The sequence below is a fragment of the Streptopelia decaocto genome (assembly GCF_964273445.1).
Source record: "Streptopelia decaocto genome assembly, chromosome: 2".
Taxonomy (NCBI): Eukaryota; Metazoa; Chordata; class Aves; order Columbiformes; family Columbidae; genus Streptopelia; species Streptopelia decaocto.
The window spans coordinates 152,474,743-152,489,362 of NC_138655.1; the positions used below are offsets into that span (position 1 = coordinate 152,474,743).

Here is a 14,620-nt window from a genome sequence, read left to right on the forward strand (position 1 = left end):
GGGAAGGCAAACGCGGTGCAGGGCGTCGGAGCTGTTGTCTTTCTGGTGTAGAACGACTGCACGTCGCTCCTTCCCCGCCCTTCTCGGTAAAACGGGGACCCGCAGATCTACTTCCAGGGAGCGCAGCTGGGATGAATCAATGACAGACCGCTTCCCCGGCCTCGCCCCGGAGCCACCGTACACGTGCGAAGCGCGGGGCACCCTCACCCGGCCCCCGGCGGGCGGGCAGCGGCCGCGGCCCCGGGGCGGCCCGGCCCATTGCGCGGCCGCGGAGCGCCGCTGGGGCGCCCCCTGGGGGCCGGCGGCGGGGGCGCGGGCGGCGCGGTCACGTGCCGGTGACAGCGCGGTGCCGCCAGCAGCAGTCGCGGCAGCGGCACCGCAGCGCCGGGCGCCGCCGCCAGCCCGAGCCGGGCGGGGAGGAGCGGGCCGGGGCCGGGGCCGGGGCGCGGCGAGGAGGGGAGAGGCGGGAGCCGCCGCCGCGGTGCGGGCCGGCGGGGGGGTTGGGCTGGGCCGGGCCGGGCGCGGCGGGGAGCCGATGCGGAGCGATCGCGGGCGGGCGGCGGCGGCGGGAGCAGCCATGGCGGGGCCCCGCTGAAGGAGGCGGCGAAGGAGGAGGAGGAGGAGAGGGGAGGAGAGGAGAAACCTCCGCATTCCCTCCCTCCGCGCCCCGTCCCCCCGCGCGGACCGCCCGCCCGCCTCCCCCCTGCATGCCCGGCTGAGACCGCGGGGAGGACTCAGCCACCCGCCGCGGCCCCGCCGCCTTCGCTCTCCCCGCTCAGCCGCGGACAAAGGGGAGCGCGGGGCAGCCAGAGGAGCGGAGCGCCCGTCCCCGCCGCGCGAGCATGGCGGACCGCAGCCTGGAGAGCGTGTCCCTGCCGCTGGAGGTGCGGGCCCGGCTGGCCGAGCTGGAGCTGGAGCTCTCCGAAGGTAACGGGGCGGCGGGCGGGGCGGGCGGCGGTTGGCGCGGCCGTGCGGCGCGGTGCCCCCGGGCCGCTCCCCCTACACCCTGCGGCCCTGCCGGGGGCCGCGCAGCTCGCCCCGGCCCCATGGCGGCCGCGGGCTCCCCTGACGGTCCCCCCCGCTGCCGCCGGCGGGCTGGCGGAGGACACCGGCGCGGATGTTTTGTTCTACCTGTGAATTCCCCGCTGGCGGGGGCGGGAGGGGGGCTCTGGCAGCGGGGCTGGAGTGCGGGGAGGTGGAAAAATCCGTGGGGCTGGCTCGGAGGGGCCCCTGCCCTGCCAAGAAAATGCAGCTTCGCGGAGATCCGCCGTGTACCTGCCCGCAGAAATGCTGCTCTTGGGCTGGATCGAGGGGCTCGCCACGGAGTCCGCGCAGCATGTGTGTCGGTTGCAACAAAATACCCCATGATAAGGTCGTTTTGGACAATGCTAGCGAGGTCGCTTGGAGGAAACGATTTTTTTTTTTTTAATTGCGGGATTTTTTTTTTTTTTTTTTTTTTTGTAATGTGTATAATTGAAAGCTTGTGGTGGTTTTCTCGGCGTGGTTGGTTGCTCCCGTGCAGCCCGCATGTCGCCGCTGCCGTGGCCGGGGGATGCGCAGGAGCCCCGGCCCGCCCGCCGCTCCCAGCCGGGCTGCAGCTCCGGGAAGGACCGGGGGACACGGCGCGATCGGCGCCTGTCAGGATCCCTGCTGGTGGGGCGCGGGCGCCCGGAGTGCCATCGCCTTGGAGGCGATTTTAGTGGATCAGATGTAATTTGTTCCTCCCAGAGGAAGAGAGCAGGGAGTATTTGTATGTACTGATGCCAGGCTTGGCTCTTTCCTGAAATGCAAATTGCTGTTAGCTGCCCTCCTTATTTTTAAATAGAAAAAGACAAATATTCGGTTTCATTCACCACCAAGAGGCCACAGCACTTAACAGAAGGGGCAAATGACCCAGCATGTCCCAAATTAGTTATTGGAAGTGGTCGATACATTGAGCTGGCTGTCTGTCTTTCTGTCTTTTTGTAACGGTTTGTAAGGGCTCCAAGCCAGAAAGTAAAATGCGCTCGAGCCAGTTTCATCAGCAGGGAGGAGCTGATGTTGACATTGTATTTTCCTTTTAACGCTTTGAGGGTGAAGGGGAGAATGAGCTACTGGGATTGCTTGTGGTGCTCATTTCTGTGCCTCCCCCTCCCTGAGAGTGCCCTGAAAACCCGAAATAAGAGGAGTTAAATACAATATTGCCTTCTGTGATGCACTGCCCGTCCATTGGCCCTTATCTGTGGTAGTGAGGGTGGGAGGAAGGACTTGTTTATATCACAGTATACGTGATCTTCTCGCTTTGTGCAGAAAATGCTTCTTGGTGTGTCTACACACCAACAAGATGCTAATTAAAACAGCTGTTGGTAAATGCTTGCAGAAGACCAAAATCAAACTGCCATAGACCTTCAGTAAGAAATAGGCTAATTCGGTGCACTGAAGTTGTAATATAGCTTTACGGTGCAGTTGCTGTTGCTGCGAGCGTGATCCAAGAAGGCTCTGAGGAAGTGGGACGTGGTTTGCAGTTGGGCATCTGTATCTGCACTGCTGTGACTGCCCTGCAGCTAGAGCTGGAATGAATTTAGCCCTTTGACAATATTTTTCCTTCTGTGCCCCTGAAGTTACACCCAGAAAACGAGATGGCTCATGTTTTCTGACTGTGGCAGCCTGATTGAAAATCAGTTGGAATTGGGATGTGGGTGGAAAAAGGGTCAGCAGCCTGGTTTCAGAGTCTTCCCCCAAGCTGCTCTTGATGTGCTCTTAGTTAAGAACATTACAGTGCTCAGTGCCTGAGAAAATGAAATCGTTCACTGCTTCAAGCTGCTACCTTTAGGCACCCAGGTTGCAATTACTGGCGTGTTCCCAAAACTAATCCTTACAGATAGTGGGATCGGTAATTGTTACGCCTTTGTTGTGCTGTAGAAGGCTGGTCATACGCTGGCTGTGCGAACTCGAAGTTAAATGGTTTTCAAGGCAGCTTTGTGTGTCTTTCACCCTGAACTTGCAGCACCTTGCATATGTGCTTAACTTGACCTTAATGAGCCAGTCCTCTGGGTTCAGTGGAGTACGTTCACTGAGATACACCCATTCATGTACATAAAAGTTCATAAGACTAGAGGTTTTAACACGTGTTATGCTCATGACGTGTTGGGGTGTCTCTGCTGCCTTTGTGAAGCAGGAAACTGTTGAAGGCAGCAGACAGGCGGCTGCATGTTTAAACATGCCTTTGGGTCTCATTGATAATGTTGGGAGCTGGGTGACTGCTGTAAATTGTGCCCCTTCTTAAAGCGCTTTCCCGAGTCAGACTTGCTAGGAAAATGTTTTTCAAATGCTGGATGCCTGAATCGGTTTGTTGTCTTATTTGTGAGCCGGAGTTTTTCAGTTCTGGTGATGCTGAATGCTCTGGGTCTTACAGATGCCACTTGTAGCCAAGCAACCCGGTTCTCCGGTGCCAAAACCTGTTACAGACAGTGCAGCTTTAGGAACAGCTTCTGAAAGAAAGCTGCTGCTGCTTTGTGGAAAAGAGGGGAGTGCCGGCAGAATTGTTCCAAGATCGCTTCTTGGCTGTGAGCTAAAGCTGTCTCCTTCCTCTTGGAAGTGTCCTGTGAGATAGCGCGGGTCCTACCCGTGCACTGCGTCTGAAAGCCTAACGTGAAATAGCTGGTGTCTGCGTGACCAGACAGCTCGCACCGTGTCACCAGCACAGCGGGCACTGTGCAGATGTTATAATTACAGCCGGCACTGGTAGTCATCATGTGTTTAAATTTGGCTGTGGTGTTTTTCCCCCCCTTGTAGCCCAATTCCGCGTTCCCTGTCGAGCTGCGCACCGGGCACAGCCTCTCTCGCAGCGGGGATGCTGGCAGGAGAACCTCAGGAGGTGGCTGTTCAATGAGTAGCATGTGCTTTTTAGGCGATAGGGCAAAGTGCCTTTTCGTGCATGAGCGTTTGGGCAGTTCTGCACTGCTCGTTGCTTGAGAGGGAGGAGCGGTGTGTTGGGAAGGTGTGTTTTTGATATTCAGCTAAGATTGTGGCAATCCTAACCCCTTGGTTTTTGCGGGTGAGCCACATGCCTTCTACCTCCCCTTTGTTGTGGTCTGAATGGGCTTTTTTGTTTTAAACATAGCTATTTAAAAGGTACTATGGATGCAAATTAGGATAACCATTTTAGATTTTGTTAGTTTCACTGTTACTATGTAGAAGGTGTGGATCAGAGTCAGAACTACTCAGCAGCTCCATTCCTGCCCTGCGGTGAGCGAGGGAGGTGGCCTGGCCCTGAGGGTGCTGACTGTCACCCTCGTGTGTTGGCACATCACGTCATATTCAGCTTAAGGCATCAACACCGTGCTTCTTTATGGTGTTTTCACTTCATTTTGGGAGGGGGAAAATACTTCTGTGTTTCTCAGAACACAGAGGCACATCATCGGTTTAAATGAGTATTAGAAGTTGTGGAATCATCCTTGTCCCACCTGATATTTTGAAGATGTTTGTTTTGCTGTGTTCGAGTGAATGTGCCTGATGCTGGCACGTTACATACACGTTCTTTTGACACTCTGTAGTAGTTTCCACTGAGTGTACTAAAGCTTGTGTTGCTCAGAACTGTAGCCCTTATAGGCTGATGCAATCAACATGTCACTCTGCAGTAGTTGTTCTTTAGGGCCGCTTAGAATTTTACGAGGCTTTAGTTTTCTAACGATATATAAAATTGTACTGGGTGGAAATAGATGAATCATCTTGTTTTTTAGAATAGCTTGGGGGTTGTTAACTGAAGAACTGATTTAATAAAACCAAGAGTGCTGTCTTATTAAAAAAATTGTAATTCTACAACCCCTCCATTCTTAAAAGCACTTCAGAATTTAAATAAAAAGCCCACAAATACTTTTCTCATTTTCCCCTCAATTTAAGGGTGTACAAGGTTATATTGCCCTTCCAATTACTTCCTGAACCAAAATTAATTGGGAAAAGATGCTCTATAGTTCTTCCAGTATTTTATCCGAGTGTCAGATAACATAGCAGAAACACTTACAGAACCACAGGCGCCACATGGAAAATGTGAAAACCATCCTGTTCGCAAACTATTCTCCTTATATTCCATACTATACTTCCAGTCCTCTTCCATTTTAAATGTACAAGGCTTTGTTTTTTTTGAAGTCTGAACTTTTGTCCAAAGAGCACTTCCAAAAAAGTGTCATCAGATCTTTAATGACTGAGGGTTTATTCCCAAAGGTACTGGACATGCACACAGCTAATTAATCTTATCCTCAGCTTTCGTTGTGTTGACTAGCTTGATTATATTCGGTAATATTGTTTGGGTTGATTGGGTCATTTTCTGGCCAGATTTATTCTTTTATTTGGTATAAGTTCTGTCTTTCGTTGTCTGCATGTAGTCACAGGGGTGGGGCCAGAGAACTGTAGTTAGCTCCTCTAGTTATTATTTCTCCGTAATATTTGCCAGCTGACTCTTCACCTGTGGAGAGGCTTCAAAGTGTGAAAATTTCAATAACTACCACACCTCTGTGATTTGGGACGCAAAGTCATCCTTTTAATTCACTCCTTGAGAGATAGTGCACTGCTTAGCAAGTGGGTATCACCTGTGCAATGACAAAGTGTTAATACTCTCTGAGTTTAGGTGAGAAGTGAACTAAGAAATTCAATACTCACATTTACTTTGTGTTGTTTTTTGAGCCATAAGGGTGCAGTTGGCTCATGGTTTTAGTTCTTTTTTTCTGGCCGAGAGTGGACTGATTTGCTCAAAATACATAAAGCTGAAATTTTCGTGTAAGCTGCGTACAAGATCTAAGGCTTTCAGAAAATATACCAAATACTATGGGAATTACGATGAAGTCAAGAGCGCTGGTAATAGAAACTTTTCTTTCATTTTAAGCTCCTCTCATCAGCTGTTTGTTTCTTGGATGGTTCTCAAGCTGGAGAGGGACAGTAACATGATTATTTTAAAACAGGTTAAATTCACTCGAATAATACCCATTTGCATTTTAAGGCACTGGACTTTGAAGTAATCTCTTTTTTTTGGTTTTTTAATGCCTGTCCACTTTACTGTGCTGTTTGGACTTGAGGGCTTTTCATGAGTGGTGGTGTGTCAAAAGGATTCTCTGCCACTCATTCAGTTGAAGTGCATCTTTAATGCCTTGTAAAATAGACTATGCAAATCTCCAGGATGTTCCGGAACAGCTGTCCCGAAGGCATCATGTAAATACACCTTTATTGCCAGCTGACGTTGAGCAGCGTGGATGCCCAGGGGTTACACTTAATAGATGATTCAGATGATCTGTGCTGTATTACACAACAGATATCCTCAAAAAACTTTTCCCAAGGATGTGTGAAAATTGCCGGTGGGGTGTCAGTTTTATAGGCAAAACAGGTGGTAAGCAATGTGTTCGTAATGGGGAGGCGGGTTGTGAGGAGCTGCTCTTTGCAGCTTCAGGGCACGTCTGCGTGATCCAGCTGCACAGTGCGGGGAGCAGACGCTTCCCCTGCCAAACCAACACACCTGTGGCTGGGACTCAACCTGCTGCTTCGCTCCTGAACGGTATTGACCTTGGTTATTGTAAGGGGAGTGTTGTCGTTTTCATCCAGATAGTCTTTATTCTAGCAAACCCAATATCCTTTGGTATTGAAAGGGTTCAGATTTAGCACACCTCTTTCCTTTGTGTTTAATTTTTCTCAAGGAAAAATATTTTTGTGCCGTGTAAAAGGCAGATACAAGAAACAAATTTTTGATGCAGGATTTGGATTGGGAGCAGTAGAAAGATCAATGTTCCTCTGAAGGGACATCAATAGACTCTTTTAGGTTTTCATAGCTCAGAATGGATGTTTGTGGTGTGGTACAGAGAATCCTAAATGTACCATAGCTCTTCTATACTTAAAAATGCATTGACTGCATTTTAATTTTTTAAGAGGCTATTTGTATAACGTGTCAAGCAGGACATATAATTTTTTAAAAATAACTGCTTTAATTCCCCGGTAACTGTCAGACAAGATGACTCACTGCGGTATAAGAATTCACCACAGCACATCACAGATTTGACACGAACTCTTAATCCCTGTAAAATTATGCATGTATATTCCTCTACCTTCCCGGTGGGTGAGCTTCGTTTTTGCCAAACTCCTGATGATCCCATTATGCCTTCTCTCCTCCTCCGCCTCCTTTTTTTCCCCTATCTTCTGGGGAACCTCGGTGCAGGCAACCGCCCCTCTGTGGGCTCTGGGTGCAGCTGCTGCTTCGGAGCCTTTCCTGATGCTCAGCAGCACCCCTGATTCTCTCCTTTGCGCCTGTGTAAATCAAACAGTTGTGGGGTGGTTTTTATTTCAGTAACATTCTAGGGCTTCTGATTTGCTAGCTCCAGTAGTATTTATCGCTAGGATTAAGTATAACTTTAAAACACGTATGAAACTTGATGGGGACATCATGATCTCCTGCGATAAAGAAGCAAATGTAGGAATAGGAATAGTCAAAGCAATTCAGCTTGAGACAGATGCTGGGGAGACCACGTCCATGGCTTTGGCTGGAGCCTCTGGCTGCAGAAGAGGAGGCTCCTGCCCCCAGGTCGTGTGGAGTCCTACCAGCCTGTGGTGGCTCTTGGAGCATGGACCAAGCCGTGCCATGGTGCTTCTTGGAGTCCCAAACACAATCGGTTGCTGGTCCTTGGCAGTGTGATGGATATACAGTCTATTTGACATATAACGTGCAGTGCTTCGAGCCTTAAGTGCTGGGGTGTAGGTGATTGTCACATTATTTTATAGCAGAAATTAACATTGAAAAGCATACAATGTCTGTTCTCAACGACCTCTTTTTAAGAGTGTCATATGAAATGGTTGGATGACTAGAGAAAGAAAGAACTCTTATGCAGTATCTTGATAACTTGGAAGGAAAGGTGTTTCCTATGACTTTTGAAGGGACTGTTTGATTTCCTAAGACTGAATTGGACCATCAATAGGCCATCTTTTGGGATGCTTGAGGTGGTGTTTGCTTTTACACGTATGGCTGGGTCTGCAGTTGCGACAGTTGAGGGGAAGAAGGGATTCTTCAATCTTGTCTGCTTACATGGAAGTAAAAATGGATGTGAGGACCTGTGTTTGGTCCTGTTTCTCTCTGGATCCGGAAATCATACCTCTACGCTATGACATCTGTGATTTCTTCATTTGAATCTTGACTTACCCTGTATGTAAGATTAAAATACCAAATCAAGATCGTCTAAGTCTGGTCTGGTAGGAGCTGTTCAGAAGCCAGGAAAGTGTTCCTTAATGAACCCTGTGACAAATACTGGAGTGTCTGTCAGTCATGGAGCCTGCCTTTTTGCTGATGGTTGAAAGTCAGTCTGGGCTAGCAAAAGTTCAGAGACATTTTGTGGACTTAGGGGCCCAAATGAATCGTGCTGACATTCTTTTTCCTAATGTGGAGATGTCCACGTGTCCATAAACAGCCTGGCAAAATACAGGGATCCTGGCAACAATCTCTTCGTAGAAAGAGGCCTGGCCTGTCCCCTCTGTGTGGCCCCTCCAGATTGAGTTACGGAGTATTAGCAGGATGATTACAGGGCTATTGCACCTATTACCATTTAATGAGAAAATAGACCAAATATGTCTTTGGGATTCTGGTATCTTATTATGGAACAGTTCTGAAATTGTACAGTTTCCTTCCGAAATACATATACTGCATAACTACAGTCTCATTCAGCTACATGCCTCAAGGTCATAGCAAATGATGAAACTTCACCAAGGGGATACCCTTGGTCATCTTAGCTCATATTTTTAATTGTTATAATTGCAAGGAGAATGAGCAAAATGTAGTATTTTGCGTGCTGTGCGTCTGTTGTTGAAAGAATTGTTATTTAAATAATGGGATAATACTTTTGTTGAATGCTTGAAGAAATAAAATGATGGCATTGTGGTGACGTGGACAGTTCAACTTTGGTAAAGAATCTTAAAATGGAAATTGTGTTTTAAATGCTAGACTTCTCTGACAGATGCCTGAGAATGAACAAGCAGCAATTATCTAGAGAAACAGCAAAATGCAGAAACATCCCTACTCTTTACTGAATGATGACAAGGACAAACCCCTCTGCTGAATTCACTGGAAGAGCCCAATTTCATTTGCCATATATTTTAGTCTGAAAATAATTAATACATTCTTTATAAGATGGTGTAAGTTTTTCTAAGTGTTGTGAAGTGAGGGGTTAACTTTTTTTAGGAAAAAATTAAAAAATACTGTTGGACTCTAATTTTTATTTTTAAGAAGGCAAAAAATGATTGGCAATACTTTTATCTCTACATCTCATCAGCTCCATGTTGTAAAGGAGAAAGTTGGTTTGTTGCCTCGAGCAACAACGGTGGGACTAGCAGGAATTAAATTTCATGGGTTTTTTTATAATGGTGAAAAAAGAGTCTTGCATTTTATGTTTATGAACTTTATGTAGCTAAAGCATTTGACACATTCCAGTGACAAGGTTTTATCTGTGTCTCTTACAAACTCTGACTTCAGTCATACAAGTATACATTTCATTTGGGAGAATTTGACACAACAGTTTGGAATAGATCTTTAAGAGTGACCAAGAGCAAAGACATGGACATTGGGGATAAAAGCAGTCCTAATAAGCGTTGTTAACCGGGAGAAAGATGGGGAATTTATTTTGATTATTTGGCAAACGTTGTGTTGGGGAAGGGAGGAATACTTACAGTGCGAAGTTAGTGCAGTGTTAGCAGTCAAAAACACAAGAAGATCCAACTCCTAGGAATGGAGATTAGACAAATTCAGATTGGAGATGAGACAGAAAATATTAATAAGACTAAAAAAAGTCCACTGAAACACTTGCATGCCAAAGAAGTCTCAACAGCTTTCTGAAAAATATCTACCCACTAGTAGACTTGATAGAAGGCTCCTTTCTAAAAACTACTGAATATAAGAAGTTTGTGTATTTAGATAGATATGTAAATCACTGAATCCACCCTTGACTAGAAATATACCAGTTTAAGTATGATAAGTACTTTTGTAGTGACATTTTATAAATGTTTTAGTCCAGTACTATGGTCTTTTCCTGGTCACTTCAGAAACCGCTACAACAGTTGAGAATTTCAGGTTTAGTATGTTTTCAGTAGTTTACTAGTGATGACTTGACATTTGCTTGTAGTAGTGATTTATTTTAAATCAATATTGAACACTGTAAGGATGTGCATACATTTCAGTTTGAGGGGATATCAGATGCAGCCGCTCTGATAATACTTGTTTAAATACCAACTACTCATATATTTACCTGTAGCTCTGGGGCTTCTGAATGAGCATAAAGTGGCAGACAAATAACATTTTAAAAGGCTTTCTTAGAATTTATTATGGATAGCTTGATCATTGGCCTTCACATATTGTCCCATTTGATGATTTGGATAAAGAATAAGAAAGCACCCACTTCTTCTGGAAGTTAATCCTCCTTGCATTCTGTTCCCTGATACTTCGGGGAGGTGAGGCCTGTACGCAACAACAAAAAAAGTCGCAGTAAGACCAGCTACTGTTTTATTTTCCTGCTTTAGTTGTATATTTCCTTTTAGTCTTTCATACAGTAGATAGGATAGGTATTGTGGTGTATATTATTAGTTAACAAATCTGTGAATATTGATTCTTTCCCTCCCCTTTAGTGTTTTTTTTTTTAATTATTATTTGTAATTCCATATGTGATTTTAATGTATTTGAATCCATGTTTTCCAGCATACTAAGTTGCAGCTAATGAAATGCCTTTTCCTACTTTGAGGGCAAACCCAGTTGTCACGGGGAGGTTTTGTCGGGATGGCTGCTCTTGGCTCTGGTTGCTTTGCTTTTGCCTCCCTGTCCAGTCATGGTACTTGGATTTGCTCTTTGTGTCGTGGTGATAGGTGAAGAGTACAGGAGGACTAAAAGTGTGTGTCTGTGCCTTTGTGCTGCCATCAGAAAGCCTGTGGAAACTGTGTGGTTTATTGGGAGTTTCACAGGCTGCTATCTTTGACCTCCAGAGGCGATGACTTAGGGAGCATGGTGGCATGCAGGGAGAACATCTTTGTCTGCAGAGGCTGAAGGTATTTCTGTTTGCTTAGCCCAGACACCTTTCCTTCTTGAGCACAATGATGCTTAACTGGTATTGTCTGCTGATGGTACTTCTGAGGAAGACTTAGGGCTTCTGGCTAGTCCGGTATTTCTTCATCAGCTCTGAAGGTCAGCCTGCGGCCTCTGCTTTGTCCCACCAAGGACGCTGTGCGGCCCAGCAGGGTGACTGGGTCATCTTACGGAAAAGTGAGTGAAGAAGCTGTGTGTGGGATGCCTTGAGCCAGAAATAGGCACAGTGATGTTTAATTTCATCTTTAACTGCTGGACCTTTTACATATCTGGTAACTTCTGGTAACCATGTCCATAACAGTTTTCCCTCTGTAGTACACAATATGTATAGGAAGCCTGAGCTCTTTCTTATCTCTGTCATTCTGGGAGGAATCTAGGCTGGTTCATGCACCAGCTCTTTGTACTATTCAAGAAATATGCTGGGCTTTTTTCTGTCCTGAAGATCATGCAAAGACCATAGTATCTCTGAAGCTTCTGGAATTTCAGTCTGAAGTCCTGTTATTGTATAATGCTGTTTGTCATTCCTAGGTCATGGTCTGGTTTTGGCTGACCCACTGAATGCTTTTCTGTCTATTTTGACAGGAAAATACTACCTGCAGTGTTAGGTCTGTTGCACATCATTCAAAATGTCAAATTTGTATGTGTCAAGTTGTTTCAGATGTGCTTTTGCTGATCATGATCATAATTGGTTACTTCTGGTAAAAAATACATATAGTTTCAGATTTAACTTCCTTTATGAGCCATTCTGCTTCAGGATATACCAGAAATAACTCCAGACCTCATCTGCCAACTTGTTCCTCTCTACTTTTTTAGGACTGAAGCAAATTGAGTATCTAGGACTGTGTTAGACTGAAATTGGGAAGAAAGAATCCAGCTCTTCAGTTTTTCTACTTCTGTCATAAATCTGCTCTACTTCATGCCCAAAGAAGTGTCTCCCCTGACTTTTCCCTAGATACTAGGTTGTTTTGCTAGTAGGGGCCTTGTGAAAAGTAATAGTTGGAAAATGGTAGCTGATAGATGCCACCAAAATGTCATATTTGAGTAATAATAAAACATGTTATGCGTGTTGCTTCATCAAAAATTGCTTCCATGGACACATTAGGGTTAGGAGGGAGAGAATAAGCATCTGAGTAACCATATCCTTCTGTAATACTATGGCATCCGTTTGTCTCCAGGCTCTTTTTGAAAATACTCGGAGGAGCTGGGCTCCGCCGAGTGTACAGAGGAATTACAGTCAAATTCTATAGGAACTGGAATCAAGGGGTGACTGAAGTCTCCCCAAAATAGAAGTAAGGGAGTACTCTCAATATGAAAGCTAAAGCTTCATTTCCAGGGGGCTTCAATAAGGAGGGAGTGTAAGTTTTGCCAAAATATTTTCTTGTATTTATCCTTTCACTCAGAATGAAGTCCAGCTCACCTAAAAATAAATGGCAAAAACTATGTTGGCATCAGGACTGCACTACTGGTTGTACTTCCACTTAAAGCTGTGTCTGGATAGTCAGAAGCAATCTGTGATATTTAAGGATTCATGCCAGGGTGTATGGTAGAAAGAAACAAGATACTTTTTCTTCTCTTTGTGCCTGGTCACTGCTGGCACATTTTAGACAGGGCCTTTAGATAGGTGAACAGGCCAAGATGTACTCCCCATGGCAAGATAAGGACCCCATTGAGGACTGGGAAACCAGTCCATACTTAGAGAAGTGGTTACCAGTTTGCTGGAAGCAACTAGTGATCACAAAAGCTCTGTAGCGTTTCTGGTCCTTTGTGAATGGTAACACATGGTTGGTGCCACCATTCCGATGTGGCAGAGATGTGCTCATGAGACATGTCAGGACCGACGTGCTGAAAATGGAAATATTTTATTCTCAAGTTGATTTAAAATTATTGTCTTGGAGCAACTAACTTGTTAACTACTGGAAGTCAAAGACTGTAGGGGCACTAGCTGAGGTCTGTGTTTTCTGCTAATCGTGCTTGATGTTTGCTTTTTTGGTTATTGCTGTTTACTTCTACTTTATCATGTTTGGTTAGAGCTAGAGTAGGATATTCTCTGCAGTGTGAGGCATTTATGGAGAAATGTGCACCTTAAATTTCTTGAAATATCATCTGGAGATAAGTCGTGACATTTATTTTCCATCTAAAAATGCATCTCTCTTAATAATTCAGTGTGGCTTTTTTTTTTTTAAATTCATGTGAAACCCACACTAAACAATAATACTGCTTATGGAACCTCAAATTGTAAAGGAACTACTTGCAAGGAGCTGGCAATGCTGTCTACATGATGAAAGCCATTTAAATTGTTCAGGCATAAAGCACAGATTAGAAACCGTATCTTCGAATCATCTTTGCATATGTATGAGTCCACCTGTTACACAAGCAGTGGGACGTGCTGGGTGAAGAAAAACAACATCATTTGTCAGTTTAAGTCTTTTAAATCCAAAGTGGAGCCTTTTGTGCCTCGGTGCCCGATACCAGAGAGAGATGCTGTTTGTGTTCAGCAGGGCTGCATTCACGTGACGGGCAGGGGCTGAGTTACTGCTCTCAGTTCTATATAAAGATTCCTGCCCCTCCCCGGCTCTGTCATTTAGCACAATGTGCAGCACGCAGGATGGCTATAAAACATCCCTGAAATACTGAACTGTGTCTCCTTTCACACTTGTGTATGGAAAAGAAGAAACAAATCAGGGGCCGCCTTCTTGGCTCGTATTAACTTGGCGGCTGTGTCGGGTTCAGCGCCAGCTGAGGCTGAGTCAGGTTACGTGCGTGGATTTTCAGGCCTGGCCTATATTCAGGTGGAAGGTTGGGGGGCTGCATGGTTGCTATATCCTGCACCTCTGCATAGTGCAAGTGTTTTGCTCAGTTTAGACTTCGGGCTTGAGTACCCACAAAATACAACTCCCGGCTTGTAACACCAGCACTGAGGGTGCTACAGGATGTGGGGTGCAGCTGGCTTTTGATAGTCCCATCCAGTGTCCCTGCTGCTGTTTGCAGATTGATCATCATTCCATTGATGCTTGATTAAAAACCAAAAAAAAACCCAAAAGAAACGAGAAGAGGAAGAAAATCTTGAGGTTGTGTTTTTTTTTTTTTTCTTCCCTTAGGAAATGTCTTTTTGTAGCTTTTGAAAGTTGGATCAATTCATCAATTTGCTACATAGTGCAGCTTTGTCAATAGCTGCACCCTACTGAGAACTGGGGCCTGAACAGCATGGATGGAGGAAAAGATGGATGCGCTGGGGAGGGCTGTGTGTATGGAAACGTCTTAATCCAGTTTTGCTGCTGAATAAAGTATTTTATATAACTACACTGCCTGAATATAAGGAAAAACTTTTTGCCCAGGGAGGTTGTGGACTCCTTGTCCTTGATGACATCCAGAAGCTGTCTGATGTGCTCCAGAGGCTCCTTCCAGCCTCAGCCATTCTGTGATAACACCCTTAAATTTCCACCCTTTCACTGAGCAATAATTTTGCTTTTCCCAGAGCATTTCTCATGGATTTCACACTGTCCGTGGTTCTTGGAATGATGTGCTCAGTCTCCCCTGTAGTATGTTCAT

General features: G+C 45.7%; 1 protein-coding gene across 9 annotated transcripts in view; it reads left to right on the forward strand.

Moving 5' to 3' along the window:
* The first annotated feature begins 530 nt into the window (after positions 1–530).
* The window catches only part of DIP2C (disco interacting protein 2 homolog C), a 326,391-nt gene continuing 312,301 nt past the window's right edge, over positions 531–14,620 (forward strand). For all 9 annotated transcript variants that reach the window (XM_082043979.1, XM_082043982.1, XM_082043981.1 and 6 more), the window contains exon 1: positions 531–927. In XM_082043979.1, coding sequence (XP_081900105.1) covers positions 843–927 — 85 coding nt within the window. In that variant the 5' untranslated portion in view covers positions 531–842. The remainder of the gene's footprint in view (positions 928–14,620) is intronic.